At 41.1% G+C, this 26,092-nt stretch overlaps 2 protein-coding genes across 5 annotated transcripts in view; one reads left to right on the top strand and one right to left on the bottom strand.

Annotated features, from left to right (window-relative positions):
• CMSS1 (cms1 ribosomal small subunit homolog) overlaps positions 1–26,092 on the top strand; it is a 292,216-nt gene that overhangs the window by 102,769 nt on the left and 163,355 nt on the right. The window lies entirely within an intron of this gene.
• The window catches only part of FILIP1L (filamin A interacting protein 1 like), a 242,365-nt gene that overhangs the window by 94,710 nt on the left and 121,563 nt on the right, over positions 1–26,092 (bottom strand). For all 3 annotated transcript variants that reach the window (XM_063448901.1, XM_063448894.1, XM_063448910.1), the window contains exons 2-4: positions 19,259–19,552; positions 18,641–18,814; positions 11,303–11,481 (exon numbers count right to left, since the gene is read on the bottom strand). In XM_063448901.1, the coding sequence (XP_063304971.1) occupies positions 11,303–11,481; positions 18,641–18,814; positions 19,259–19,540 (635 nt within the window). In that variant the 5' untranslated portion in view covers positions 19,541–19,552. The remainder of the gene's footprint in view (positions 1–11,302; positions 11,482–18,640; positions 18,815–19,258; positions 19,553–26,092) is intronic.

Raw genomic sequence — 26,092 nt, 5'->3', positions numbered from 1 at the left:
TACCCATTAACTTCCTAGTGGTGTTGTCATTGTTGTGGTGACGGTGACTTGCTTTTTATCTGTCTAGGTTTGGTTTCTTCCCTCGAGTCTTCCAGGTGCTCAAGAGCTTAGAGCGTCTTGCTGGCTCTCGATGTGGCAGGGAGTGGAACCCAGTGGACCCCAGATAATAGGTTCAACCATTAGCAAACTGTTTGTCTATTCACAGTGGAGGGCACTAGGTAACCTGGCACTATAACCACTACAGCTCGCTGTAGTGGTTATGGTGATTAAAGTGTTCCTTTAAAGTATTCAGCACTAATATATGAAAATGTGGTGGTTGTTTATTTTTCCCATTGGTAATTTCGCAGAAAATTGTTGAAAACCGCATTATTCAGCAAAATATCCTGTCATGAAAATGTCTAGAAAGATGTATTGGTCTTTTTGGGTATTAACTGTGTTTACATTTGGAGAGTGCATGCCTTTTCGATGGTATTGTGAGGGCCTGAAATTGTTTGACTGTGTAACACTTGGCGAATGTTTTGAGTTGAGCTTGTTGAAAAGAACTTTTCTGCAAGACAGATTTACTGGCGTCTGTATTGGTTACACATGTGAAACTACACATAGTTGGAGTTAGTATGCATGGAGAATATAAATTTTAGTTGTATAACATGTGCAGTGGTTGTGTTTTATAATTTATATTTTTTTTTCATTAAGGTTTTTGTTCTGTAGCAATATAAGATGGGATTTGTGCCTAAAAATATATTGCTTTCCTTGAAATTAAATTACAATTGAATCCATGATGGTATAAGTCAAGTGATAGTCTGGTACTAAATACACAAAACAAACAACAAAATCTATACCTACAGTGCGGTATAGGGGAACCACCATGTCTCTGGAAAGTACATCAGTATGTTTCGGTATGGATTCAGCCATCTTGGTTTTGCATCTTATTTTCCAAACGCTCAGTGATAGTTACTGATAAAATAAAATAAGCCTGCAGAGATCATACAATGATCTAAATAGATTGAAAAATTATCAACACAAAGGTATAGACCGTTTTAAAAATGCTTTAGGATTGCGTATACTACGATGGCAGACTGCAGAGCCACTTTAAGTAATTCACTGGTTTATGTATACAATAAGCTTCAGTGTTCTCCTTGCTGATGCTTTTATTTGTAAGAAACATACAGTGTAATATATCCAGTTATTCTTACTTCATGAATTGGTGCTGTGGCGGCTTATTACTCCATCAGAACCACGCGTATGGAACATTTTTAGCTTTACAGACCATGCCTTTTTATGTCTTTATATTTTTTTGTTGTTCTAGGAGCAAAGGTATGGAAATAACTTGTTATTCTTCGAAGACATTTGGCCAGGCCACTGCTTAGTTGAAATTATTCAATTTAATTCATTTATTTGGCATGGCAGAGTTTGTTTAGGAGAAAAGCAGACCAGCTTTTTTTTGTAGACTGCAGGGTTGGATGATGCATTTTACTCACTAAAAACATTTTTCTCCGTATTAAAGGTGAATCGTAACGGTGAAAGGTCAGACAGGAACGATTGACATATAGGTTACAAAAGTCAAAACAGGAAAGAATGAGTGTATGTGTAAAACCCAGGGAAACGAAATCAAGGAAAGGCCTGCATGTTTTAGTGAGTATGTCATCGTGAGCATAGTCCAATGGGACACTTGGGAAATATCCTTGTGTTGCTGGTAATTGCTCAGTTTTGCCGTAGATATTTTTAATATTTTCCAAAATGTGTATCTTCACATGTTGAAACAACACATTGTTCCAATTTGATCTATTGGACATAAATATAAAGAATAAGAGACTCCTTGCCAAAGTTATTTTCACACCCATTCACATTTTGTATTTTGAGCACGGCATTCCCTACAGAATTCCACATCCAGCTTTCGGAGAATTCTCTTTGCAGCTTGTGTTTAACATTCCCATGGATAGCCGTGACTTCATGTGTGTCAGTTTAAACAGCTCTTCTCAATGTATATTGGACTTGAAGAAAGAATATTGCAATTACAGGTCACACCTCAGTCTGCATGAGGAGTTCTTGTTTAGGTTCCTCAGGGGGGAGCGGGCAAAAAAATATCTCATTCTCCCATTATACTATTTTTTAGGGGCTTTGGTCCAATGAGTAGTTTGTTACAAGGGATATCTCTACCCATGGGACTCAGAAACCTCTTTCTTGGTTTGTGGCCCCTTGTATGTGTCTCAGTACATGCCTATAAGGTCCAGTTGCATATATATGTACAGTGATGCAGTTCCTTAGCAAACTTGACCATCTGTGACATCTCAATACCACCCCAAACCATGGGTAGAGTTGCGATGTGAGATCTCTGGACCTGTCCTTCTTGATAAGTGTTCCTTCCAAGACCGTTGATGTAGATATGCTAGTATGTGGTATGATTCAAAGGTCAAGAGCAATGCAGAAGGAAGACTGTGGTGAGGGGAATCCAGACAAGTACAGAAGAATAGGTTACCTAGGAACATGCAAGCTGGGAAAATAAAAAAACTGAAGTTCTCAGGAACATGTCACAAGAAACTTAGAGCAAAGGAAACTGGGCTTGACCTGAGAAGCACAAAGTGAACCTCATTCATCTGGCAAGTAAGGGTTGGTGATTAGATACAATTGTCAGCCAGTTAATGAACGCCCTTTAGTCTCACAGTGAGGTGCCAGGATTTCTGCGTGAATTCGGGAGATTTAAATTTTTTATTTATATTATGCCAAAGGTCCAAATTAAGAATTTAAGAATCCCTGTTTTTGTATTTTATGGTAGTAAGAATGATGACACTTCTTGGTGTCCCTATCCTAATGAAAAGATTTCTGAATACTTTGCTTTTAATACTAACTGTAATTGTACATTGTACACCCTTAAAGTCAGTCTTTGCCGTTGCTATCTCACTCATCACTGTCCTGATAATAATTATACCTATTTTATGGCCTCATTAAAAAAGACTAAATGGACTTTTCCCAACAAGTTGATTTTTATGAGCTTCTAATTATAGTTAATAGCATTGAAAGTTCTACCTCCATAACAGTGCTCTTTACATGAGTTATATGCAGAGTGACCTCATAGATTGTTTTGTTAATATTGGCCAGGATTAACTATTAGTACTACATGACATCATCCTCCAAATGTCTAGTGACATCATTTGGCAAGCATTTGCTTAGAGGTCACTATGTGAGGTCACAGTCTGTAAGATTTTCTTTAAGTTTAAATAATGCATATTGCCAAATTCTTAGTCACGTCCTTGGATACAATATTTGTATAGTGATGATACGGGTGATATAAATCTTTCTAACATCAAGTATACAATCTGTTATTTTTAGGAATTAAGTTGCCTCGCACACATGTTCTATACAAAACAAAATTCAGAATAAGATCAACACGCTGTGCTATAACATATTTACTTTAAATAATGTAAATCACTTCTAAAATTCTACGTCTAATGATAAAAATCTTTCGTAGTTTAATAAACGTAAAACATTGTTGATTAAAAAAAAACCAAAAAAACTTTTGATTCTGAATAACGTCACCCTCGTACCCTCATGAGGTGTTAAAGGATGGATAAGAATTATGCGCTGTTATCGTTTTTCTGACATTTTAGAAAAATATCAGCCTACTAGCACACTGCTAGTAAAATACATTCAAATAGATTTTGTTCACCAGACATAGGAGACATGTTGTATCTATATCACTTCCTTCTCGTTAACAATACGTTCCAGATGGGAAAGTTTGGGTGTGAGAATGCACATCAACTGATGCATAGATAATACATTTTACAAGGTCTGCACAGCATCAAACTTAAGCATTTTACAGTAGCTTCAATTGGTGCTATGCCCACGCTGTCTTTCTGCCGTTCTTGGAAAGTGTAAGACATAATGCCGCTGAAACACAACCATAACTATGTCTTTAGGAAACCAGAGCCTAAAGGGTTACCTCCAGCACCATAACCACTTCAGTAATATGAAGTGGTCATGTTGCCTGGAATCTGTATATGCAAATTTTGCTTTGAAACGCTGCACATATAGAGTTGAACTCTTTAGCTGTTGGAGGTATGCCTCCACCACCAGTAACATCATGAGCCAGCCCATAAGAAAACTTCCAGGCAGGCTAATATCAATTCTGTGCAAGATGTTTTTGCGCAGTGTGCCATTCACTGGCTGAGAGAGGTCAGCTGACACTATTAGCCAGTGAATGGCGACAGCATCCTCTTCTGGATTCTGCAGCTGCACGTCAGCAGAGGAGCTAGGACCCTTCGAGCCCGGCAGAGACCCAGGTATAAGGGCACAACGTGATTATGATGCTTGGAGTAACCCTTTAACACTTGTACAATGGATTTAGGGGTCAGAACCTGTACCACATGCCCTTTGATTGCCAGTGGTCATTTATTTTTAGATTGTAATCTCAGTGACCAGGAGCCCTAATCTCCTCTCACTTTCTGTGTCATGTTTCTTATATCTGTATTGCTTGCTTTTTCTTACCTTTGGTATATTGTAATGTGATTGTTCAACACATTGATATCACGGGGATCTCTCTTCCTGTAACAATAACCCAACAAGGAGGCAGTCAGAAGCCTCCATGCATGCATCACTTGCTTGCCAGCAACTGCATATGTTGATTCTGACTTGCATTATCCTGAACGCAGCCACACTCATGCGTCATCCGTGGGCATGTCCACCCCAGAATTTTGGTAATGCCAGAACGATGCAAGCTAATGACACATTCCTCTACTATGCCATGTTGCAAAATGTCAGGTAAGACCTGTTTTTAAAGGCCATCCTTGTATACTATAGGTTTCCTTAATTCTTCATATAAAAAGAAAAAAAAAATACAATAAAAACAACAACAACATATATCCATTAAATGTTAGGAAATTATTTGGTCAAAATTAAAAACCACGTATATTGTTATTTGTGGAGATATTAATAGGGATTGCAATATGTTATATAACATTTTTTCACAGTTATATTTATAGATCAGTTTCTCTGGATATGGCTGTGCTTTAAACTGCCCTCCAAATGACACGTTTACCCATTTACCTGCCACAATATTAATGGGAATTTCAGTATATTCCATGTCCGTGGTTTTTCAACATCAGTGAAAAGATGTTGTGAAAACACATCCAGATATTTAAACTAATTATGTTTGTGCATTGATGCACATCTTGTTATGGGTCATTGGCCTCTTTCATGTTTAATTCTGATTCTAATTAATTTTCACAGACTAGAATAAAAAAAACAAAAAAAAGATAGGCATAAAAATTGGCAGCAGTTTTATTTGTCCAGAGTTTTCAAATTATAGTTGAGGAGAAATAGGAGCTAAGCAATCACTTGTTTGTGTCTTCCAGATTAATAGCCGTTTTGGGCTTTTAAACAAATTGTTCGTTTACTTGATTTCAAGAAAATAAAAATTGGTCTTTGGGGAGACTAGTAACATCTAATAATCTGAGTTAATGATATTGAAAATGACATGTCCAAGCTATTGGATAGCACCTTGAATTGTCTACCCTTCCAAGTTATTAAGGGATGAAAATAAGAATCTTTTCATTTTCAGCAAATACTTCTAGGGAGTTTAAAATTAGCAATATCTTTCATCACTGGCAATAAGGAGTCCGTATTTTACTTAAAACATAAGCTTCCGTAGGACATACCGGGCACAATGAAAAGGGCAAACCTGTATGGAAACGGTGAGTAAGTAAAATATTTATTTATTTTATTTTATGAGTTGGGTTTAAAAGGTTAAAGATGAATTGTCACTTGCTTAATTTTAGCACAACTAAATAATTAAAAGTTAGCAACTGGTTGCGCGAAAATTGCAGATTACATTGATGTAGAATATGCGGAACCACTAGCAAAGAATAAAATATTCCAACTTATATTATTTTTTTTATTTTTTTTATTCTTTATTTTTGTTGTGCATTGTGATACAGACATACAAGCTCGTGGTGTCCCAACAGCAATCCTCGAGCATATTTTCATGCATAACAGTAGGAGCAATGGGTTAATCAGCACATTTTTAGTATAATAACTGTTGCTTAACATTCATATTCAGTAAGGCTGCGTTTTTGGTGTGGTAAATATTTTAGTGGTTCTACCGTGTTTCTCCGAAAATAAGACCGGGTCTTATATTAATTTTAATCACAAAAAACACACTAGGGCTTATTTTCAGGGTAGGGCTTAGAGCCAGTCTGTTAACCGGTGTCCGCGCTGTGTAACCCCCCCAGAGACCCTCACCTCCCCCTCCCTGTAATATTCTCCCCTCCCTCCCTCCCTGTAATACGCCCCCTCCTTGTAATACTCCCCCCTCCCTCCCTGTAATACTCCCCCCTCCCTCCTTGTAATACTCCCCCCTCCCTCCCTGTAATACTCCCCCCTCCCTCCCTGTAATACTCCCCACCCCCCTCCCTGTAATACTCCCCCCTCCCTCCCTGTAATACTCCCCCCTCCCTCCCTGTAATACTCCCCCCTCCCTCCTTGTAATACTCCCCCCTCCCTCCCTGTAATACTCCCCACCCCCTCCCTGTAATACTCCCCACCCCCTCCCTGTAATACTCCCCCTCCCTCCCTGTAATACTCCCCCCTCCCTCCCTGTAATACTCCCCCCTCCCTCCCTGTAATATTCTCCCCCCTCCCTCCCTGTAATATTATCCCCCCTCCCTCCCTGTAATGCTCTCCCCCCTCCCTCCCTGTAATGCTCTCCCCCCTCCCTCCCTCCCTGTAATGCTCTCCCCCCCTCCCTCCCTCCCTGTAATGCTCTCCCCCCCTCCCTCCCTGTAATACTCCCCACCCCCTCCCTGTAATACTCCCCCTCCCTCCCTGTAATATTCTCCCCCCTCCCTCCCTGTAATGCTCTCCCCCCTCCCTCCCTCCCTGTAATGCTCTCCCCCCCTCCCTCCCTGTAATACTCCCCCTCCTTGTAATACACACCCCCTCCCTCCCTGTAATATTCTCCCCCCTCCCTGTAATATTCTCCCCCCTCCCTCCCTGTAATACTCTCCCCCCTTGTAATACTCCCCCTCCCTCCCTGTAATACTCCCCCTCCCTCCCTGTAATACTCCCCCCTCCCTCCCTGTAATACTCCCCCCTCCCTCCCTGTAATATTATCCCCCCTCCCTCCCTGTAATATTATCCCCCCTCCCTCCCTGTAATGCTCTCCCCCCTCCCTCCCTCCCTGTAATGCTCTCCCCCCCTCCCTCCCTCCCTGTAATGCTCTCCCCCCCTCCCTCCCTGTAATACTCCCCACCCCCTCCCTGTAATACTCCCCCTCCCTCCCTGTAATATTCTCCCCCCTCCCTCCCTGTAATGCTCTCCCCCCTCCCTCCCTCCCTGTAATGCTCTCCCCCCCTCCCTCCCTGTAATACTCCCCCTCCTTGTAATACACACCCCCTCCCTCCCTGTAATATTCTCCCCCCTCCCTGTAATATTCTCCCCCCTCCCTCCCTGTAATACTCTCCCCCCTTGTAATACTCCCCCCTCCCTCCCTGTAATACTCCCCCCTCCTTGTAATACACACCCCCTCCCTCCCTGTAATATTCTCCCCCCTCACTGTAATATTATCCCCACTCCCTCCCTCCCTGTAATGCTCTCCCCCCTCCCTCCCTCCCTGTAATACTCCCCCCTCCCTCCCTGTAATACCCCCCCCCCCCCTTCCATCTTCTCCTCACCTCCCCGTAGCGTCGCCGAGCTCCTCTCCGGTCTGCGACCCGGCCGGACTGACCTGGAAGTGCACACTCAGTGTGCACTTCCTGTCAGTCCGGGCAGGTCGCGGACCGGAGAGGAGCTCGGCGACGCTACAGGGAAGGGGAGGTGAGGCAGTGCGGCAGCCGTCTGAGCGCTCTCTATAGAGCGCTCAGGCAGCTGAGGCATTTAAAGGGCCGGCCCTGCCTAGGTCTTATTTTCGGGGTAGGGCTTATATTGCAGCCCACCCCGAAAATTCGGCTAGGGCTTATTTTCGGGGTAGGTCCTATTTTCAGGGAAACACGGTAGCTAACATTGCATCAAATATAGCACTTTAAAACAAACAGAGAACACGTTTACTCTAGGCTTTACATTAGAGACACTATGTTTGATTACACATGACTGCTTAGCTCCAATAGGTAAGAGGCCTGCGCTGCCATATCCCGTAAGAGGCCTGCGCTGCCATATCCCGTAACTACCTAGCGAGATAGTAACAAATAACTAAGTGCAACCACGTTCGGTGGTCACAGGCTGTACATAACGTATGCATGTATAGGTTTGAGTGTGCGATGCTACAGGGTAGTGCAGTTATAGCGGATGCTGACACATCTATATGTTATATCAGGCTAATATCACATGGTGCCGACTAGGCAACAGAAAATCAAAATAAATCAACTGGATAACATAACAATACTCATGTTGCAATAGCTTGGCTCCATCTGTTGCCTCTTCATACAGCTCAATGTATAACAATGGAGCATGATAATTGCACTTGGTGCCTGCTCTGCCAGGTGTTGTAATTATAATTATAATGCTAGGCTAGTTGATTTTGGTGCTGCTGGGTGGCCTAGCGTGGAGGGAGGCCTATGGCCGAGTAAGACTCTGAATTTGTGGCTAACCAATGCCCATCTGTGGCTGTACATAGTCCTGATCCATGGAGTGTCCAGGCAGGCTAGAGAGCTGCGAGGCTTTGTCTGTCCCTGATGATGAACCTAGGTAAGTGATAGCTTGTGGTGGAGCATGTAACTTCACCTTGGATGGCGATCTTCCTCCGTGTTGCGTTTCCATACGACAGATATGCTCCCTCTGAGGGTGTGAGTTATGCCTTTGGCAGCAGGTCACCTCAGGAGCGTGTCGGCAGTGTCCAGCAGACCTCGCTTTTCGGATCGTTGAAGTGGGATGCCTAGCGGGCTGTAGGTTGGTGTGGCTCCTTAGGTGAGTTGGCTTTGCTGCAGCTGTTGTTGTGGGTCTCCCCTTTCGGCTTTCACCGCGTGGAATTGTTGCGTCAGGACAGTGGACCTTCCACCCCCTCTTAATAGGAGCCAGGGGTCGTGTGTTCGCCGAGGAGCGGGAGACCCCTGTAGTGTGTGGTCGCTGATTGGGGATTACCCTCCCGTGGGCCCCCGGGTTGTTAGGTGTGGGCTTGTTCCGTTGCTTTGCCCCAGGAGTGGAGCCGTCAGCCATAGGGGGTGAGTAGCGTTGCTTATTGGCGCTCTGTTGTCTCTCCCCAAGCCTGCGCCAGAATTCCATAAAGATTGCATCCAGCCTTGTGAGCGTGGATTCCCTCAGGCCTTGTGGCATGGTTTGAGGACTTGCGCCCGCCATCTTAGTTCCCGCCGATTGGGCCAGCAGGAACGTGTGCTGGGTCGTAGGGCTTGTAAGTAGGGCGTGAGTGTGCTTGTTGGGGCCAGGATAACCCCCGCTGGCTGGGGGGGGGGGGGGAGGGGGGGATCGGGAGCCCTTGCTGTGTCCACTTTAGCTGGATAGCCAGCAGGAAGATCAGCCGCTTCTTCCACGCCAGCTCCCACAAGTAGGCCGCAAGTGTGTATCTGGTCCAGGTTGCTCATTGTGCGTCTGAAAAGCTGCAGGGTGTTGTAGAGATAAATTAAGCCTTTTGCCAGCCTTCAGATGGCTGGTTTTGGTGGGGCAAAAAGTCAGATTTAAGGTACTTCAGGAGTTTTTAACACAGAGCACACTCTGCATGTGGCCATTCAGGTTGGCAGCCAGGCCCCGCCCCCCCAACTTATTGTATTTTAATGTTCTATTGTTATGGTGGCTATTCTCTCTCCCTCTATACAAACAGTTTATCACTTTAGTCTATTGGTTTGGAACATAGTTCCTGCATTTTATTTCTATGTTTCTGTGGATGCTTTAATTATGAAATTCATAAAGAGAAGGCATTAATTTGGGCAATGATTCTGTACATGGTACGCCAACGAACACTGATCACTGGTATATGAACTCAATTCCCTGCACTTATGTCAAAATGAAATGACTTCATTTCTATTTAGTTATTAGTAATATCCATACATTTTCAAACTCCCCAGTCTGTCTTTAAAAGCGTGTTGTCTCAAGATGTTAATACAGATTTTCCAAATGATATAAATTCAAATGTAGAATCAACAAATGATGAAAAAAAAAAAAAGACAAGAAAGCAAAAAGTACCTAATCCTACCGCTCTAAACTCACACTTCCTTCTCAATACAATCATCAATCTAGTACCCTACCATTGAAAAAATCCCCTAGAGACCCACTGTATGTGTTTTAAAGAAATATTCAAGCTGTAACATAAAGAGTCAGGGAAAGTGTGTCAATTTGGGAAATGAAGGTGGGGGTTAAAGCCTAATTAAATCGATACGAAAAAAGGAAACCAACAGCTACCCAACGCAATTATATACTAAAACATACCTTTTAATTAAAATTAGCAATAATATACAAATGTACATTAAAAGCGGTGATATCGGCTGATGAGAGAAAAGGCATCCCAATGTTTTGAAGTCTATGTCCCACCAGCCGATATCACGGCTTTTTATGTACCTTTGTGTATTATTGCTTATTTTAATTGACATAATAAAAGTAATGTTTTAGTATCTCATTGCGTTGTTAGTTTCTTCTTCATTTTTTTTGTATTGAGCTAATAATGTTAATTATTGTCAACAATAATAACGTTAATTAATTTAAGTTTAATGTAACAGATATTAATTACCATGTATTGTGATACATTGTAAACTTCACAGTGATCCATTTCATAACTTCCTAAAATAGTGAATACAGAAAATATAGGGGCAGAAAAAGAGCAATTAAATTGTGCAATCTCTTGTTCCCTGCCTTAGTAAGGTTTATCATTCTAGTTTTTTGAACAGCATTGATTGGATGCGAATGCTGGCATACTTGTTTTTCTGAGGCAAACAGCATGCAGAACTACAGCTTCAGGCTTGTATACAAGTAAGATTTTGCTATATTTATGGAGGCATGAGGGGCCCTGGGGGGCTAGATGGTGGTTTTAACACTATGGGGTGAAGGATACATGTTTGTGTTCCTGACCCTATAGTGATCCTTTAAAACTAATGGTGAAATGTAAATATATGTAGATCCACAGGCACCTGGAAGACCCTCCGTTTGTGTCAAACTACTTGAAAACCACTTGGCACAAAACTAGGGGACGGTACCAGGGGTAATCTGGCTCCATAACCACTTTAGAAAACCTGAAATAACATAGCAATCATGTCACTTCAAGAATGCATTAACATTTTTCTCTAAGGAGAGATGAGCGTTTCCAACATGCATTCTTTTTGAAAGTATCATTAACTCCCATGTATGGCATATAAATCTAGTGTAGTCTTACCTTTCACGCTCCTGTTCAAGTAAATTGGTGAATTCGTCACTTTTTTCCATGTATTCTGTGTGCTTTCTTTTTTCGTCTTCTAATTCGTACAAAGTTTCCCTCTGAGATTTCTCTGCCAGTAGAAGTTGCTCCAACATTCTCTTGTGAGTGTCCTTATGTTTCTCAACCACTTTGTCAAGCTGGAAAATATGGAAAAGGAAGTCTTGTAGCAAAGCATAGCGCAAGCAATATTTAGCCTTTCTAGAAGTGCCCAATAATGTAAGGTCTTGTAGGTGCAATGCCGAACTACCAATTTATTGTAAATTTAGACCACTCTTCACCAGGATCTTCACAGAATTGATGATCCACTGAATGCGTTAGACGTAGACAATCTCACATTTTGAGATGTAGTGTCTGTGTCCTGTGCCTAAACCCTAGGTGAAGATTGGGTGAAGATACAAGAAAATCCCATATTCTTTTCTCCCCCTTGTCAATATATTCGACATTAAGTAAATTAATGGAGCTTTGCGGCCACACTTAGAGAGCTTACAGGTATGAGTTGATATTATCAGTTTACCTAATGCTCGGTCTCTTTTGAAAATGCAAGCTGTCTTGTCGTTCCATATTCATATTCATATTATTTTATTATTTATATAGCGCCAGCAAATTCCGTAGTTCATATTGATGTCTGAGACTTTTTCACCTGTTTTAGATCTAATGTATTCTTTAACAAGTAAAATGTTGGAAAATGCAAAGTAAAGGCAGAGTCGGTGCAAGGATTTTTAACTACACAGGTGAAGATGCATTTTGCCACCCCATTCCCCTCTCCCCCCCGAAAAATGCATCTTCACCGGTCTCATAATCCCCCTTTTGAATTTCTTACCCCCTTTAGTGTATTGTATCCCCCGTTTAGTCTGTCTTGCACTCCCTTGTATGTCTCATACAACCCTCTTTCCCACAGCCCTTTTCTGAGTGTCTCTCTCACCTCAGCCCATTTTTTCGCCCGCCCCTTCCCACCAGTGCCCTTTGTGTGTATTTTTCATCCCAAGCTATATAGACATATATCTATAGGAACACACACAACCATACAGGCACACCATCACAGAGATATGCAGGCACACAATCAAACCCTGTACTAAAAAACAGACATACAGACCCTGTCATATAGAGAAATACATATATATACAAACACAGACATAGACGCAATCATACAGAGACATAAAGACGCAGGCATAGATTTATATACAGAACAAGGCATACAGAGACATGCAGAACAAGGCATACAGAGACATATGGACAAAGTCATACAGAGACATACAGGCATGCAGAGACATGCATACACAGACATATAGTCACACAAGGCATACAGAGACATACGGACACAGTCATATAGAGACATACAGACACAGGCATACATACAGTCATATAGTCATACAGAGACATACAGACAAAGGCATACAGAGCAGGGGCAGATCTAGAACCTAATCTCAAGAGGGGGACTGGTAGTGGGTTGTAGTAGGGGGCTAGGGGCTGTAGTGGGGGAGGGCAGACTCTGTAGTGGGGGTTAGGGGCTGTAGTTGGGGAGGGCAGGGGCTGTAGTGGGTAAGGACAAGTGCTGTAGTGGGGGAGGGCAGGCTCTGTAGTGGGGGTTAGGGGCTGTGGTGGGGGAGGGCAGGGGCTGTAGTGGGGGGGACAAGGTCTGTAGTGGGGGGGCAAGGGCTGTAGTTGAAGGTTATGGGCTCTAATTGGGGAATAGGGGCTGTAGTAGTGTGTTAGGGGCTGAAGTAGGTTGATGGTAGTAAGTGGCTGCGTGTGGGGGAATAGAGGCTGTAGTGGAAGCTGTGTGTAGTAGGGGAGTTAAGGGCTGTAGAGGGGGGGTACAGTATAATGGAGGCAGGGGGTGTAGGGGGGCAATATAATGGGGGGAGGGGTTGTAGATGGGGGACATGGGCAGCATGGGGGGGTCAGGGGCACCATTATGGAGGCAGGGGCTGTAGAGTGGGGTAGCAGGGGCAATATTATGGAGGCAGGGGCTGTAGAGGGAGTACAGGGGCAGTATAATGGAGGCAAGGGCTGTAGAGGGGGGACAGTATAATGGGGGCAGGGGGGACAGGGGTTGTAGATGGGGTACAGGGGCAGTATTATGGAGGCAGGAGCTGTAGAGGGGAGGGCAGGGAAGTATGATGGAGGCTGGGGCTGTAGAGGGGGGGGACAGGGGCTGTAGAGGGGGGGACAGGAGGCTGGGGCTGTAGAGGGGGGGCAGGGGCAGTATAATGGAGGCAGAGGCTGCTTTACAAAAAACAAAAGAAAGAAAAAAAAAAAAGTGAGGTGAGTTGAAAAATCCGAGTGCCCAGCCAGAGACGGGGGATTCCCCCCCCCCCCCGTGCTCTGGCGCCCTAAGGCCTTATGGACGCGCCGGCCCTAAGTAGAGGGGTGCATTCAAATTGCATTCTGTGTTGCCTTGTATAATGTGCTGCTTTAAAACCTTCCCAGTCTAAAATGGGAATCAAATCATATTACTATCTGCTATCCCTGATATCTTCTAGCCAGTCATGTCCAGTAAATAGGAGTGAGCTACTAAGTGGTTTACAGTAACCAATAAAGGTAAGCACAGAATAATCTACACCAGTAGCAATCTCAGTGTGTGTCTTTAGAGGCATCACCCCGTGACCCTAGATGGAGCTGTAAAATAGTTTTATTTTAAATAGATCATCTTATTGACACAAGTCAGCTGACATTTATGTGCTAGATCCAAGAAATGATTTTGTTCTCCTTACTACTCTCTGTACAGTTCCCTTTTCCACTTTTCACTCTTAAAGATCTAAAAAGTTGTATGTTAGCTACTTAGTGTGCTCTACTAATATGATGTAGTTTGCGGATATAATGCTCATGCCTCTTTACTCCTATACTGGTATTGTAAAACCTGTTTGTATTTTCTGTAAATGCAGTACAAGAAATCTCAGTTGTTCTCAACAGAGTAGCATTAGTATCCAAACTATACTTATTGTTAGGAAGATATACAGAATATTTGTCAAGCCTTAAATATGCCTCATTGCTGTTAAATGTCCCTTTGTAAGTGGGTCACTTCCCCTTTCCTCTTTATAATTGATAGCTGCCCCTCCTCCTGCCCACCAAGGTTCCTTCGAAATTTATAGCATAGTCTTCCAGCTGCTTGATGTATAAATCAATGTACCTCCTTATTCCATCTTCACTTCAACAGTAGATGCAACTTTATTTTAAAGGAACACCATAGTTTCAGGAATGCAAACGTATATTCCTAACACACTAGTAATGAAATAAATGTCTAGGTTACCGGCCCCCTCAGAACGGAGTAAAAAGGTATTAAACTTACCGTTTCTCCATCACCACGCGGCTCCGCCTCAATGGCTGAGCTCATCAGTCTTAATTCCTGTCACTATAGTTGTGAGTGACTGCCACTAGAAGTGTTACTAGGCAGCAATGTAATCGCTGTCTTTTCTCTCAAACGGCAATGGTTACTTTAAAAAGCCTGCAGGGACAGGCTATTAATTAAAGAAACAATACATTAAGTTTCTCTGACCATCACTTCCAAATTTCCCCTACTATCTCTTGTCTCAAATCCCCATTATATCCGCCACTACAGTGACAGGAAAACAAATGAGAGATCAGAATCGATAATCTCAGCCAATCACAATGCTTTCCCATAGTAAAGCATTGGATTGGCTGATGTAGTCTAGACTCTAGTCCAATGATCTCAGTCAAAGAGGGGGCGGAGTCAAACACCTCCCTGGCCAATCAGCATCTCCTCAAACAGATGTATTGAATCAGTGCATCTCTATGGGGAAAGTTCAGCATCTCCATGCAGAGCGTGGAGAAACTGAACATCAGTGCAGCACTGACCCAGGAAGCACCTCTAGTTGTCATCCGAGGAGTAGCCACTACATATGTTCCTAGGCTGTAATGTAAACACTGTCCTTTCTCTGAAAAGCCAGTGTTTACATTAAAATGCCTGCAGGGATTGACTATAGTCACCAGAACAACAACATTAGGCTTTAGTTGTTCTTGTGACTTTAGTGACCCTTTAAGATTGTAAGCTCACATGCCCTCTAATTAAGAACTTTGAATTAAAGAGCCCCAAATGCTAGAGCTCAGCTCACAGCAAGGTCCTCTTTACATTTTGTATTGGTCTGTGTTGCGTAGAATGTCAAATGGTTTTGAAGCAAACAAAAGCTAAATAGTTTGCCCGCACCTCCCGACACACCTTTACAAAAATCTTGGATCTTTTATTTTGCCATTTTAAGTGTTTTGTGAGCGTGTCTCTATGACATTTGATGCCCTGCCAGTATTACTGCTTACAGTTCCTATCTATTAACTAATGCTGTAAAAATAAACAACTATATGACTGGAGAGCATCTCCAGATCTGCAAGATGGAGGGACGTTTGAGATTAAAAGTCTACTCAGACCTCTGGTCTTGTTTCTTGAAAAGACTGGGATAGCACATTCTCTTTAAATACTTAATCAGCAAATGAGCCACAATACACTTTGTTTAGAAATAAATGTAATAAAAAATCAAGACAATTTCCTGCTTTGAACATGGCCAAGCGCTGACATCATTGCCACATGTCAAAATGGATTTTCTACCACTTCAGGCCTACAGAGAGAAGTCTTTGTAAATGGCTAAAATATTGGCCCTTCCAAGTTAGCATTTCTTGTTTTAATTGAAACCAGATAGAGTTCAACTGGAAAGGTTAAACAGTAACAAAACGGCAATGTCTGTACGGAGAATGAGCGCATGCTATTTAAATGGCAGCTGCAGAAGAGGTAGTTCAAAGAAATATATTATCTGCTATTTTTCATTAGCTCAGATATTATTTTTTTTTCTTTTGTCCACAAGTTTTAATAACGCCGTGATTTATGCCGATTCTGAAAAATTACCGCTGATGAAAAAGGAGATTTAAATTTAAAGTATTCAGATATTGGTGTAGATTATATACATTTATATATAAATAATATGTGTGTGTGTGTATTTGTGTTTTATTTTATTTTTTTTCGAGTTCAAAAAGGCAACCATAATAATTTTTAGTGGTCAATAGGAGAATTCAGAAACCGCTTTGCTTTCTTCCATGCCAAAAATAACCCCTAAACAAATATTAGCTTAATTTTCCCTCATTTAAATAGTATTTCTGAAGATTTGTAAAGTGTTAGGTGAAACGTAATGCAATTTGAGTAACTTTTTTTATTATTGCAGATCAGCGATGGCTAACCTTTGGCATGCAGCTGTGGCGGACTGCATTTTCCGTCATGCTCACAGAGAAACAAGGTCCCCAACAGCTACACTGCCAACCGTTGGCTATCGCTGTTCTAGAGGCACAACGTCTGGAACTATTTCCAGTTTAGAATAATCTTTTCCATTACATTGACACACATTCCATTCCATTCCATTCCATTGCCTCAAATCTTACCATATGCAATTGTTACTGAGATGATGCTTAAAAAAAAAAATAATAATTTATATATATATATATATATATATATATATATATATATATAATGTTCACCCGCTAGCTGACAATTGCCTGGCATTTGCATTTTGACTAGTGAGCAACCCATGTCTAGAAGCTTACAGAGTAAGTTCCATGTTAGCAGAGTTACAGAAATATTTATGTGCAATTGTTTTGTTCAAGCAATAAGTTGACTCCTGCTCTCCTTATTTTAATATTTTTTCCTATTACTTTGTCTTTGTGTCACTTCTTTGCACTTTTTGTCCTGTTTACAGTCTTCCCCTCGTTATTTGTGGCTTTGCTATAAACATTTTTTTCATGTTGTGCTCCCCATTCATCTTTATGCCTTTCTCTTCTCCCTTATGTTGTTGCTTTAACCCCCATTCAGCTATTTGCCTTTCCCTTACCCATGCTGGTCTCTCCTGTGATTCCCTAATATATATGTACTTTTTCCTTGCCTTCCTCTCCCCCCATCATTATGTGTCCTATATTGCACCCAGTTCTCACAGGCATATTTGCCATTCCTTCCCTTTCCCAACGTTAGCTGTATTCTTCCCTTCATTTTCCTTACTGCCATATTCCTAAAATTCCCATTGCCAATTATCTCTAGTAATCCTCCATTTGCATATATTCGTAACCATCTTGTACATTGCACGTTCCTCCGTTCATCTCCCTCCTTGCCAAATTATCACTATGAATGTCCTATTCCTCCATTTATCTAGCATACGATTATACCTTATGTTCTCGACCGTTGTCATTTCCCTCTTTATGTAACCCATGTTTCAGTTCCAGAACCCAGTCTTTCACCGTGCACCCATGCAGCCTATTAAATGTAAGATGTCATTGTTTTACTTAATAAAATAAGGGAATTCAAAGTGAATTTCAAATTTAGGTCCAAAATTCCCAAACTGAAAACAGAATTGTTTTGGATAACTACTTCTAGTTTGGCTATTTTGGCCTACATTTTAAAAATTGCCAGCAGTTCTCACTTTTGTGAATTTCCTTGTTGGTGACAGAGCTAGTGTTCTAGAAATGCACTTTTCAACCTTTACGCACCTTACCACCATCAAGTGTGCCACAAATACATTGACTTAATAGTTGTAATAGGTTGAATGCAGTCCTTTAAGAGCGCCCGCATTGAAATTGGGATTCCCATCAGCAAATTAATTGAAACTATTAAGTCAGTGTGGATAGATGTCTACATATTTCTCTAGTAGGGATTCAATTAAATGTGACATTTATAAGGTGGCGGTGGAGGTAAAAAAAATTGTTGTGTCTTGGAGATTTTTTTTTCTTGAAGTGTGCCTTGATCCAAAGAAGGTTGGGTACCAGAGCCCTACAATATGCATGGTCCTCTGCGGTGCATCTCGTTTTTGTGACGTTTGAAAATTTGGGCAATCAGAAATTGTCCAGCGAATTCTATGGTGATTTGCTCCACTTTTAGAATTTGCCCCATGGCTGTTCTTTAGAAATAAATATAAACTCCTGAGACACCCAACGTTACGGTGCAGATAATCCTAATGACTATATCCAAATGTCGGTGCATATGATAACGATGGTTTAGTATTCATCTTTCTTTGCTCACATGTGACTGTCTGTTGATTAGTTCCAGAGTTGATGCTAGCTATACATTTAGCAGAATTATCTATCTTGGCCATATTTTAGCTCTAATGTAATCTGCCTCTTAAGTAATTCAAACGTAGAGCCAAAGACAATAGGCCATATGTTTAAAAGGCACTTCTGGGCCAAATTCTAAAACTATTGCAATCACCAGAGATTGTTCCTGTTGATTGGTCAACAATTAGATTTAATCCAGAAATGCACTTTATGTGCATAACCCAATATCTTGCACAGAATGCACAAACAGTTACTACATACCTCGCACATTGGCGTTTCATAGATATCGTCTTGCCATTGTGGAGCATTTGATCGGATTGCATCTCTCTGAAGAGCTTCTAATACTCTTTTTGGGGTCACAAACCCATATTGCGCTTCAAGCAAAGCCAAGTCGATTTTTTCAGCCTTTAAAACAGATATGACCTCATCTCGTGCCTACGCAAAAGAAGAACATGTAATATCAAGTTTAAAAAAAGTAAAACAATACGCATATATTCAGTGTTATTGTACGTACTTAATGTGGTTTCACTAAAATAAAACAGATTTGAAAACCCCATAAAATGCTTAGAAACGGGACTTTTTAAACGTTTGTGTGCGCAGACTGAAATTATTGTCACGTTAATAAAATGTAATAAAAAATGAACTTCACTCCCCATAGGACAGTAAGATAATTTAATTGAATTTAAAATATCCGAAATGTGCCTGTCTGCTGCAAGAGAGAGGATGTGAGCTCTTTCAATATGCATACCATTAGCATGTAATAATGACAGGCTTTTTACATATGATTTATAATACCAGCCGATTGCTGGCAAGATGTCCGTGCATGAATAATCCAAACATATAGGCTGTTTATTGCATTAAGCCTGATATACGACTCACTTGCAGTTCTCCCTCCAGCACACTTAGAAGGAATAGCAGGTCATCTCGAGAAAGGTCATCTGCCTTCTTGGAAGTAACTTTTTCTTTTTCCTCTGATTTGTGACTTCTCAAGATAGTTCCTGTTTCGGCAACATAGTCTCTTTTATCCACCCCCTTTGTAATTTTCCCAAGATTAAGCTGAGAACAGTCCTCGTTTTCTGCATTGATACGCTGGTACATTTTTCCTCGTATGCAGGTCATTTTGTTAGCTGGACCCTCAAAACTGTTGCTTCTAGAACGCATTTTTCTCAAATGCTGTCAATTAAAAAAATAAAAAATAAATAAAAGATATTACCAAAGCACATAATGGGTCTTCTAGATCATTACAATGATCATTAAATATTTAATATACATATACTGCAGCACCAAAATGAACCATTAATGTATATTTTTTTATGTTCTGTTGCAGAAATTGCTCATTATTCAACATAATATCCTGCTATGTCCTACAAAAGACCAGACGCTTCACTAGGGAGAGCCATGGGGGCTTCAACCCCAAATGTGGGTCCCTTTAGTCCCAGAATTTTTTAGCTAGAGAATGTAGAGCTCCCTTACAGGTTGCTTCATTAATTCTCGCCTGGGACCAGTACGCTCATTGTATATGTTGTAATATGGGAATGTTTTACGCTGTGATATTCCTGTGTTCCTTTTTGCACTTAATGTTCCACTACTGGCTAAGAATGATTGACAGAGCCTGCCAAGGAGTGTAGTACTTAGCAACGTCGTGAGGGCTATCGCCATACTACCCTTGCGTTACTGCAAGGAAAAACATGTCACTCTAGAATTTCTTTAATAGATGCTCGATTTAAGAAACTTGGACCTCTAAGTGTTGAAGGTGTTGATCTAAAGCAGCAAAATTGGAGCATTCACCATGGAAACCAGAGGAACCAGCAGACCGATTCCATTGGTGACTTTTCCCCTTTTATATTTTTGCACCACTTTTTAGAATACATATTGATTATTCTCCCCCATCGGGTCCTAAACCACTCAACAAGCATCCCATTGGATCTGTTTTTTGGGGTAATCCTAGGCCAGGGATAGGCAACCTTCGGCACTCCAGATGTTGTAGACTACATCCCCCATAATGCTCTTACATCCATAATGCTGGCAAAGCATCATGGGAGGTGTAGTCCAAAACATCTGGAGTGACAAAGGTTGCCTATGCCTGTCCTAGGCAATTTTGGATATTGGAGAACTGGCAATGAACTAAATCTATTATATATGTCACTGATTAAGGATTTTCTCATCCTTTTAATTCCAATAAATAGCAGATTGTTGCGATTTCCATGATGATATATCAAGTAAAAACAGAATTTCAGTTTCTTCTTGTGCATCTGATTTACAGTGTATATATTGTGACCACACTGCCTCCTAACAGTAGTCGTCATTGTTGGTTTAGCAAAATGTTTGATTGACTAAGTGGAAATACGAGCGAGCGCAGTTTTAGCACACAGCTGATACATATTGAGTAGAAGTGAGAAATTATGCAGTTCATTGTATGTTGAGAAAGAATTTAAAGAGAAATTATCACCTTATTACAAATTTTGAAAAGGCAGCTTTGTGTCCCGTGTAGTATTCTATATGAAACATTTATTAGCCTTTAGACAAATAGTTTAGTTTATAAAAAGGCAAAAAAAAAATACTGAAAAGGGGGGAAAACCTTGGAACAATGAGTACATTGAGTACGTGATGATTTGTGTCTATACAGCAAGCATGTCAAACTTGCGGCCCATGGGCCGCATGGGGCCTACAATGGATATATTTGCGGCCCACCTGCCCTGGAGCCACTTTGTGTTGTGGCTGCGCCGCAAGACAGGATAGATATTTTCCTGTCTGATTCTTGTCTTCCCTCCCACGGCTGATTGCGTTTTCCCGCAGGCCAGCCACGCCCCCCTTCCCTCCTGCTTGCAGTACCAGAGGAGCATCCTGCTTGCTTGAGCAGAGAGTGCACTAAATTGGGGAGGGGGCAGTTTATTAAATTGGGTGAGGGAGTGGGCAGTGTATTAATTTTAGGGAGAGGTCACTGTATTAATTTGGGGAAGGTAGGGGGCCAATGTATTAAAATGAGGATGGGGGCAGTGTATTTATTTGGGGGGTGGAGTGGTACAGTGTATTAGAGTGGGCAGAGGGGGAGGCAGTGTGTTGGATTTGGAAGCAATGTATTGGAACGGGGGTGGGGCAGTGTATTAGATTGGGTCTGCATGGAGGCGCTGAACACTCCCCATGGAGATGCTTTTTTCCCACACATGCACAATAGCCTCCCAATGCTTTCCTATGAAGAACACACTCGTAGGACTTCAAAATCAACAAGATAACGTCATCTGTTTTTTACAGTTGTCCAACTGCCTACATTTACCATTTCAGTCCCATTACCAAACTTTTCTTAATATGTCAAGGTAGTTGGACTTAAACATTGGTTATATGCAAATGCACATCTGCTTAAAATAAATTTGTTCTTATGTTTACTTTGAATCCGAGCGTGAGGACGTCCAGTGTCAGGCAACATTTAGAATGTACTTTTCTAAATAAACCTACGTTTCTATGAAAACTGAAGTTTTTGTTTTTTTGCGGCCCACATAAACTTAAACCTTGTTTACATGGCCCGTGTTAGCCTCGGAGTTTGACATGCTTGGTATACAGACTTGGTTTATAAAGAATCTAGCTCTGACCTTTCAGTGCCAAAGGGGTGCACTAAACTGGTATTAAATTACCTGTTTGAGATACTGAGAAAGAAAATTAGGATGAGAGGTCCCAGAGTAGGGACACAAATTGCCTATTCCAGAAGGAGCTTGTTGATTGACAGCCATGCTGATATATTCTGATATGGGTAAAGTCTTTGAGTTAGCTTAATTCAATGCAACTGTATTTAATGACCACCCAGCAGGCTGTGTTTACTGGGCCTTATCTCTTAATGTCATCAGAGTACCTACCCAGGATGAGCCCAACATTTTGTTATTATGAATGACTTTGGAGACGGTAATTGGGAGGTATGATCCCTGCAGGGAAGATGGGTTATCAGTAATGTAACTTTATAAAAATTGAAAAAAAAATACAGTGTATACTTTGTATTTGTGTGCTAATTGAATAATTATGTTATAGAGAAAACTATTCTTCAGAAGGTCCCAAGGACAGGAGCTTAAATTCTGCAATAAAGAGTTGTAGTAAATGACTGCATGCTGTTCAATTCCCCCCCCTTTACGTTACTTTTTTATTCTGAATATGCAACTGTTACATCACCATTATTTGATCCACAATAGACATACTGGAGGTGTAACAGGTAGACTTGGCTATTCAGCAATCCTCCTATTGCTGCTGGGAAAATGAAAGTTAAAGGGGCACACTATAGTCATGTGGATGTCCCGAAACTGGGCTAAACCACTACGACTGTAGAAAGTCACACCTTAAATGACACTCCAGTGGTGTCCCGGGGCTTAACCCCTAAATATATACAGATAGATCCTCAGGTTACTGGAACAAACCCAGAAGCGCGAGAATTGACTGGAAAAGGATTTGAATAATAAAAAAAGAATAGAGGAAGAATAAGTATCAAAAATATGGTCAGGAATAGATCCAAAACTAATCAAGCCTAATGGCTACCTCCTGTCTTATATACTGTACTCAGACTCTGGACTTTAATATAAACAGTATGGTCCAAGTCTGGGACATATAAGAAATGCAGAAGAAAATTACCTAGAACCCATGGTGTCTACATTTATTCCAAAAAAGTAGATATACAAATACCATAACCACTTATCGTATTCTGAAATTCTAGCCACCTTCATAGGGTAAGTGAAGGTTGCAATCTAGTAAAGTGACTAGAAAAGCCTGGGATGGCTAGAAGCTAGATGATATGTTATTCCATTCATAGGAATGTAACCATCTAACTCATATGTATATAGGGGAATAGGTAAGTAGCAAAAAGCTATCAAGGATTTGCTAAATAGTAGCCAGTTGTGCTGATAACAAATGAGTATCTGCTGGACTATTAAATAATAGTACTCAAATCCTTATGTATAGATAGTGCGTCCTCTATAATACAGAGCCTCTAATAAAAGCAACCAAAAAAGTCATCAAACTTAGGCTAGGAAAAAAGGCAGGAGGAAAAGGAGGAAAGTGATTAACAAGAAAACGTGCTATTGTGCAGAGCCAGACTTAGGATGTTGGCTGCCTGCACGTAGTGGGAAGCACTCCTTCACTTTTTTTCTCACTCTTAGGGCACTTACCACTACGTGCAGGCAGACAGGAGGTAGCCATTAGGCTCGATTAGTTTTGGATCTATTCCTGACCATATTTTTGATACTTATTCTTCCTCTATTATTTTTTTATTATTCAAATACTTTTCCAGTCAATTCTCGCGCTTCTGGGTTTTATCCAGTAACCTGAGGATCTATCTGTTAGGAATACAAAGCTGTATTACTAACATTATAGGGTCCTTCTGCACCCTCCCCCCAGACGGCATTGTAAGGGTTAAAAACACCTTTGAACACTTTCCTCTTTCCCCTGCCTCTGCCTCCATTGAGACCTGCACGAGGGGGAACTAAATGTGCATGCACAGCAAGCTCCTCGCACATATTCGGTCTAACCCATAGAAAAAGCATTGAATCACTGCTTTCCTATCGGGTTTTGCAAGACGCTGGACATCCTTATGCAAAGCGCGAGGATGTCCAGCATCATTTCACAGTGTTAAACTCTGTGAAAAGCCAGGAAGTGCCTCTAGTGACTGTCTGGTAGACAACTACTAGAGGTAGTCCTAATACTTAGTCCTAAACAAACTGAAATGTTTTACACTGCACCCAGACCACTTCAATGAGATGCAGTGGACTGGGTGCCGATAGTGTCCCTTTAAACAAGCCGCGCCACCTTTTGTTCCTTTGTTCTGAACTTGTTTTATCCCAGTTGCTTGTCTCTCATAGTAAGTTTCGTCATTATACCCACTGGTTAGAGTTTCCAGAGTTGCATAAAATTGTTGAGGTCATATAGGAACTTAATCGACAATAGGGAAATATAGTATCAGCTTGGATTTTAAAAGCAACCTGATTAATACATCCAGGGGCTACTACGTCTTTAGTAGCATCGTCACAGGAATAACATGGGGACCAAGCTGCCTAAAATGCTTCTTTGAGTGGAAATTAAATTTGGCATATAGGGAGTTTTAATTTAAGTTCTTTTACACTTGGCAGCAGTGGAGTGATCTCATGGAATAATAAATATCTCCCTGTGGTTTTGTAATGACAATAATATTTTCATTTGATTTCCATTACCTCATTCACAATAGTGTAAATGTACATATGATGTCATAGGGAGGTAAACACAGTTAACCTCAGCGCTACCAATATCCAGTTACTTTTCCCGTCGCATAAACCATAGACTAACCAGGAATTCTGGATAAACTTTTCACATTTTGTTTTAATAAAGTGGTATATAAGTGAACCTCTAATTCTTTGCGTTATGGAGAGGGAGCGCTATATCACACCTTTATTGCATAGTGTGGCTTATAAAGAAGTGTGGACGCATAGACCTATATCCGACTGCTTGTACAGTGTTTGTCCTCTCGTACTAAATTCTCAGAATAATCATTGCAACCGTCATAGGAAAATGCAGAGCATAATTCCATTTGATCACACACCATGCCTTATGATGGATTGAGTAAAACTGCGTGATTTATTGAGTGTTTATAACTGCATTAGTTCAGGATCTTCAAATAGGTCTTATTAGTGATGCTTTTTAGGTTTGTGTTTCTGCCCAGTTATCAATAAATTTAAGTTTTTCGAGAAAATTTTTTTTTAAAGCAGCTGTCAACTTGTAGGGATGTAACATGTGTAGTTTATGTAGTTGGAATGAATATTTTGACCCAATTAAAGTACCACTGAAGTGATATTTCGTTTGCTCATTTATTTTTAGAGGCAAAAGTTAAAGAACACACACTTAGTATAAGGGTGGGGGGAATGGATTATAACTTAACTTTTGTTTTTACAAGACCGTTTTATTTTTCTATATCATTTTGTGTAAGTTCCAATGCTGGTTTTTTGCTACCCAGGTGCAAATGGGCAATGCTTTTCTGTCTGTTTTGGGTCTCGATCCCCTACATCACAGCATGGGGAGTCCCCGTCTCTGTCACAGTAGCCCTTATGAGGCAGTATGCCCCAGAACATAATGAGCCCAGGTGCTAATATGCCAGATTTCCTCTGGACGACAGCCAGTAAAAAAAAGTTTTCCATTTTAGTTAGAAATTCAACCCACGCAGCATTTAGAAATGTTAAACCATTGTTGCCACTGTTTAAGATTGTTGTTTGCTTTTTTTAAAGTAGAATACGTTGTTACCATGAGCCTCTGATTTTAAAAAAGTTACCATATAAGGTTACTTTTGCTTGTTAAGACGTAGGGAAACATTTTTACTGACTATCGTATTTACAATTATTTGTTGCTCAAATCTGGCTCAGTGTTTGCCCTGTGAGAATGCACATAGCTACAGTGACATCATCGAACCAACAGCAGTAAACCTCTCGTTAATGGCTTTTGTTTTATAATGAGACGTTTTAGCAGGAGGTAAGCTACTACAAATGGCAGTTTGTTTGTGCTTCAGCTACTCAAACAAGTCACTGTTTCAGGGAATAATATTGATAGAGTTATTATATTAGCAGTGCCCTATATTTGTATGTTTAGGCATGTATACATTGAATTCTTTGTTCTATTTCACCCCCTGATTTGTGATCTGCCTTTTCTACAAAGCAGAAATACCGTCCCAGGTGTCTGCATGGTTCAGACAGGTTGTGACAATAGCTTCCAATGACCGTA

This window comes from Pelobates fuscus, chromosome 1 (genome assembly GCF_036172605.1).
Source record: "Pelobates fuscus isolate aPelFus1 chromosome 1, aPelFus1.pri, whole genome shotgun sequence".
Taxonomy (NCBI): Eukaryota; Metazoa; Chordata; class Amphibia; order Anura; family Pelobatidae; genus Pelobates; species Pelobates fuscus.
Note: the sequence above shows the minus strand (reverse complement) of the source record. Positions and strands in the feature narration are given on the sequence as shown.